General features: G+C 31.0%; 1 protein-coding gene across 1 annotated transcript; it reads left to right on the top strand.

The window, feature by feature from the left end:
* The first annotated feature begins 837 nt into the window (after positions 1-837).
* On the top strand, positions 838-1642 carry LOC132048204 (ethylene-responsive transcription factor 12). The gene has a single exon (XM_059439114.1). The coding sequence runs from the start codon at positions 942-944 to the stop codon at positions 1386-1388; it is 447 nt and encodes a 148-aa protein (XP_059295097.1). The 5' UTR covers positions 838-941; the 3' UTR covers positions 1389-1642.
* Positions 1643-6458: the final 4816 nt, after the last annotated feature.

The following is a 6458-nucleotide window of genomic DNA, read 5'->3' as shown; positions in this document are numbered from 1 at the left end:
TATTAATTTCTTAATATGTATATTTTTAATTAAGATGACACTTATTATGAGACAAAAGGAGTATATATTTATCATTCTATTCCGACTTATTTTAACCCTTATGTCTTTTATCAATTTTCATTAGATATACATATCGTGAGTTCATGACTATAGAATCTGTGAAATAGTATAAAATGTACGGTTCCGTATTTGCAAGACAATTTATTCAAATAACATACTCTCTCAAGTTCAAAATAATTGAGGATTTAACTTTTAAAAAATTGTCCAAAATAATTAAGGTTTTAATCTATCAAAAAGGTATTTTTATTCTTTTTTCAAATTTATCCTTGATACATTTTTAATTTAATGCTTGTTATAGTTTCAAAATCCCTCATAATTAAGGGTATTTTAATCCATACACTTCTTAATTTTTAGAAGTAAGTAAATTCCTTAATCCATGTGTTCAAGTCTAAAACTTCAATTATTTTGGACTCAAGGAAGTATTATGCTAGATTCTTAACTATTACTTCACCTATTCTTAATTAGATGCTGCAAAACAACGAACAACTTTAATCCAAACGTATTCTAGGAAAAGTTTATACGGTCAATCAAATATTATAATTTAATCCTGACTATCTCATCTTATCGCATCAAACTTAAAATAAATTAGTCAAAAAATTATAATCCCAAAATTATACTCACTGAATAATTTTCGCGAACCAAACGACACTTTTACCTAAAATTTTACCTATATAAGGAGAGGAGTCGTGCCGTCCAGCCGACGATTACGGGTGTCTGCGTGGGTCCCCGTTTAAACGACTGCTGCCCAAATATACTCTTTTTAGCTCCCCAAACCCCACACACATACCATAACATAATAACACACACACACACACACACACACACTCTCTCTCTCTATCTCTAAATTCCCCTCATTTTCTTCTCTCTCTCTCAGCATATCAATGGCTTCAACTCGTGAGGGTCACTACAGAGGAGTACGAAAACGTCCATGGGGTCGTTACGCAGCAGAGATACGTGACCCCTGGAAGAAAACACGCGTCTGGTTAGGCACTTTCGACACCCCCGAACAAGCCGCTCTGGCTTACGACGGTGCCGCCCGTTCTCTCCGTGGCGCTAAAGCCAAGACAAACTTTCCCCCACCCCCGCCTTCTCCACCACCTCCTTCTCTTCCTCTAGACCTCAACCTTCCCTCAGATCATCGGTGGACTTCCCCGTCAGGCCGTAGACTCATGATTGGGGAGTTCTTACAAGTCGGCGCTACGCCTGAGATCAATTTGCCGGTCACCGGAGTTGCTCCGGCGAAGGAGAATGATGGTGCAATGTATTTTGGGATTGTGAGACGTGGGTTGCCTATTGACTTGAATGAACCGCCGCCTTTGTGGATGTGAAATGAGTTGATCTTTCTTTTTTGGCGTTCTCTCTATTTTCAAGCTTTTGAGAGAAGGGTAATGGTAAATCCTATGACTATGAAGAAAAGAAGAAAAATAAAAAAAGTTTCCTTGAGATTTTTATGTTATTAGGATTTAGGAGGAAGCATTATTATGTAAATACCTGTTTTTATTTATTTAATCCTTCTCTTATCTTTTTGTACCACGCTTATCATAAAACTGAATGAAGTAGTACATGTGACTTTATGGTCTAATTTCATTGTTTTCTTGTGTTTCTCAACCTAGCTAATCATGTTTACGTTAATACTGGTATTATACTATATGTCGAAAGGATATACGTAAATTGTATGTACATTTTCATATATAAAATTAAATACGTACTAATATATGTGCTTCGTTCGATCTACATGTGTATGTACAACATACATGTTTGGTATATTAAATTGGAGTTGTACATTCGCTCCAGTCGAAGAATAGTTGGATGATGGGTTATTCTACCACTGACGGTCCTATTTGGATAACGTTAGTAAAATGTATGAACAAAATTATTTTAAAAGAATAGAACAGTAGTTACTGCAGTGTAAAACAGTGGATATAGTCACAACAATTTTTCAAATAAAAAAAAAAAGTAAAAAGCTGGTTCTTAGTTTTTACAGTTCCGATGGAGATGGTGAAACTTAAAATACAATCAAGCTTATGCAGTTGTTGGTGGCTGTATAATTGGATGAATAAATCATAGCATTTACATAACATTTTTCAGCAAGAAACTTTTCCCTCTTTTACTAGGATGGATAAGAAAAAGGAAATTATAGGAAAATATATTCTTCTTGTTCTTTGTTTGGTTTTATTGGGTGTGGTAGATTTTTGAGACATGATCTTTAATTTCACCTTTTCAGGTGGCGCATGAAAGAGCATTAGAATTACTCAGTATAGAAAAAGGCTAAAAGCAAAAAGGTGACTAATAGTAAAGAGAGTATAATTACGTAACTAGTATAACTAGGGTGAAAAATCTTACATAGCATCAAAAGACCTGCCAGGTCATTCTCCAAATAGTGCAAATTTAAAATGAAAAGTCCCCTTAAGACAATAATGTACACAGCAAAAATAATTTCCTTTTACGCTAAAACTTTCAATATGAGCAGGCTGATGGTTCAGCTTTCCTCTACGAACATTGATATATTAAAGACAAGTTATTACTTCCCCATAGTCTATCCATGCGTATATATTAAGATGCAATTATATCTATTTGTTTTTTAAGGTGCCGTTTGGCCATAAAAATTATTCACTTTTTTCCGGAATTTTTTTTCACCTTTTTCACTTTTGGGCGTTTGACCATAAATATTCCGAATACAACTTAAAGTTGTATTCCGGAATACCAAAAACTCAAAAAACTTGTTTTTAAAAAAAAAAAATTCACTTTTTTACAACTACATTTCACCAAAAACTATAATTTTAAAAACTATGGCCAAACACAACTCCAACTTCAAAAATTCCAAAAAAAGTGAATTTGTTTTTGGTATCTATGACCAAATGACTACGAAATAACGTGATACTGTGATTTTTTTTTAAAAAAATAATCTGTTACGTATAATATTAAATTACCAATTAATTTGGCAATCTTATGTTTGCAACTGGCCACAAACAAAAAAGGACTCTTGAATTATTGTCTCTGCTGCTCAATTTAATTATGTTATATACCATTTTATTTTTCTAATTACTTCACTTTCTGGTACTGCTAGCTGAGGGGTCCATTTGATTGTGAGTACGCGTTGGTAAAAGATTAAGTAAGTTATAGATTATCCATGCATGACATGGAGTGCTAAATGGATTTTAAAATGGTGGTTAATTGACAGAAGACGGTGAGGATTTTAAAAAAATTATACAAAGTTTATATATTAAACTAGATATTGGTGTTAATGGATAAAGTGAATGGGGTACAAAATCCATTCAAGAAAAGGCTAACTTAATACATTTTGGTGAAAAACCAGTGTAACTTCTACTATTAATAAGAGACTTTCGGTGCCAACCTTCCATTTTTCAATAAACTAAAGTTATGAATTAATTTGGCAATAAATCTATTAAGTGGAGTGCACATTAAAAAATGCTTGAGTAGTTCGTTATATGTAGAAATAGAATACCACTTTGCTAGTTGCATCTGAATAATGATGAACACTCTGAAATCAGTGTCTCCCATAACATGGCTCGAACCCCCTTTTTCTTTTTCATCCAATACCATGTCTTATATCTTGATTGTTATATATCTTGTTTGGTGATTGAATATCCTTCTGAGCGTTACCATCTCTAATATCTTTTCCAACAAAGTAATTGTTAAAAGTAAAATCAACATGATAAAAGAGTTAATTACAATATTAGGACAAGGGAGTTCGAACATAAACTTCATATTTCTTTCAACGTTCTTGTTGATTTTGTTAAAAAAGATAGGGAGGGAGAAAAGAACAAATAGAACCCTTTCTTTGCAGCCTAATACTTTCAATTATTCTAAATCCGATGAACTTTACTTAGGGCCTGTTTGGAAAGACACCTGATACGCTAGAAGGGTTACAGAATACAATAATTACAACACGGTTTTGTCATGAAAAAAAATTACAAGTATGATAGTAACAGATCAAATTAATTTAAAAATAAAATTTAATTATAAAAAATTTAAAATTAATATTTAAAAAATATTGCCTTTATAAATGATATTAAATTCACATCTTGAAAATATATTGATTAATAATCATATATTTGTCTAATATTGTAACAAAAATAATTGATACATATTTTTCAAATTAATATTTAATTTTAATTAATATAAAAAACTTAAAAGAAAAACAGTAGGGTTAGATGTTTGATAAATTAATAAATATAATGCCATAACATTATTCAAATGTTTGACACAAAAAATCCAACAATGTAAGTGAAAAATAAACAACATGCAATGTGAAAGCAAATAACTTAAAATTGGAAATTGAACCTAAATTCAAAATCCAAAAGAAAAAATTCAACATAATACTCTTATGTCAAATTTTTACAAGGTTCGGTAACTTAAGTAAATAATTCAAGAGTATTGTATCATATTGCTGCTTTAATAACGTGTACTTTTTCATCGTTCTTTCCAAAATTAAGAGGGTGTAGCTTTCAAATATTAGAATAATAATATTTTCGTGAAATGAATAAAATAAAAAATAAAAAAAATACGAGCAATTACGTGAATAACCCGTTTAAGAAAATGTAATGAGAAGAAAAGAAAATGAAAAATAAATAATATAAAAATAAAAATACATTTAAAAAAATAATAATTCAAAAGTAAAAATAAAAAAGAAATTAAAATTATAGAAATAAAAAAATATTAAAATTATAAAAAACTAAAATAATAGAAATTAAAAATAAAAGAAATTAAAGTAAAAAAATAAACAAAACTAAAAGAATATGCGTAATTACGGTGTAATTACACCTACCCTCGGCCTCCCCTTGAGAATTGGAGAGTTAATTACACCTTCGTCAATTACACCCAATTTTAAAAAAATTACTTGCGTCAAACAAACGAGTTTAAATTTAATACACCCAATTACACCCAATTACACCCAATTCCAATTACCTGGGTGGCTTTCCAAACAGGCCCTTAATAATCTTATGTACGCCAGAATACAACTGGGGAAAAAGGATAGTAACATTATAAATTTATACTAATATATCTATGTACCATTTAATTCAATCTGAGTTCAATGTCTCGTACTACTTGCTAAGGGGTCCATTTGATTGAGAGTACGTACCAGAAAAACAGTAGTAACGTTATAAATACATATTCCTCCTTCATAAGAAGTCACGGAGTGGCAGCTGAAGCAGGCTGCACTCCGTTGACATGCCACCTTGCTGAGCTCGGGGTTATTTGGGATTCGGTAATTTTAGCTCTTTAAGAGTATTGTATCACATTGCTGCTTGAGTGTACTTTTTCATCGTTTTAGAAGAAAGCAGCTCCGCTTCAGTTTAATTATTTTCGGCAATAATTATTGCTTTAAATTTCACCTTCATAAGTAAATTTTTAAATTTTCATTTCTTCCGCTAAAATCCACGTGTTCGACCCAAACCTTAAAATTTTAAAAAAAATTGCAATTTTTTTTTTAATTTTCATCCCAAGATACATTACAAAGAATCATTAAAAGTTTACGCCACCCGACATACTGCGTTTTATGCATTCTCCACATAAGATGGATAATTTTTTGTAATTCTCATGTTACGCTGCGTGAACGCATTTATTGACGCTGATGCACCAAAGATAAATTGCGTTAATTATTAATTATAGCCGAGGTAAAAATTAACAGATGTGATGCCGGCCAAGAATATAAGAGCTACCCAAACCTTATTTAAAGAGTTGCAATGCGACAAATACGAATATGCGAATAATTTAAAGATCCTTTTAAAGACCACAAAAGAAGGGCAATCTGCGCAACAAAATGATTATTTTCTGTACCAGCAGAAAGTTATAGTAATGTGGGCCCAAACTGATTTGCCCATTTCAGACGTACAATTTAGTTTTCCTGCACTTGAGGCCCCTAACACATTTTCTAACCTCATCGGCTTTTGTTACTTAGATTATTCTAACAGTAACTCTTGCCATATACTCTATTCTTTTATTTATTTGAAAAGTAAAAAATAAAACTAATAAAAAATATATGCAAATGTGAGTTTTATTATTGTTTTTATTCTACAATGGAGATGGTATTGCGAAGGAAAAAAGGATTTTTGAAATCTGTGATCGTAAATATGCCACAACATTTATGTGGCTATTAAGCTTTCAAAACTTATATTAGTATTAAATATTTCATAACAGTTATTTGTTTGACAATAAAAACTTGTTATCAAAAGTAAACTGAAAGTTAAGTTAAATTACTTCTACATTTGCATAAGATAATTTTCACAAATTGACTAAAAAACTGGATCGAATTAATTGAAACAACACATGCAGTATAAAATAAATTGTTGGACTCGTGCTAGCAACATTTTTCATGTTTACTCATAAAGTTTTTGCTGCTTAAGCAAATAGAACAATAAAAACTTCATCACAGT

The sequence above is a fragment of the Lycium ferocissimum genome, chromosome 2 (genome assembly GCF_029784015.1).
Source record: "Lycium ferocissimum isolate CSIRO_LF1 chromosome 2, AGI_CSIRO_Lferr_CH_V1, whole genome shotgun sequence".
Taxonomy (NCBI): domain Eukaryota; kingdom Viridiplantae; phylum Streptophyta; class Magnoliopsida; order Solanales; family Solanaceae; genus Lycium; species Lycium ferocissimum.
The sequence above is the reverse complement of the archived record's forward strand: the minus strand, read 5'-3'. Positions and strand labels throughout refer to the sequence as shown.

Bases quoted from the DNA above. Each gene is read 5' to 3' on its own strand.
- LOC132048204 (XM_059439114.1), top strand. From the start codon at position 942: ATGGCTTCAACTCGTGAGGGTCACTACAGAGGAGTACGAAAACGTCCA.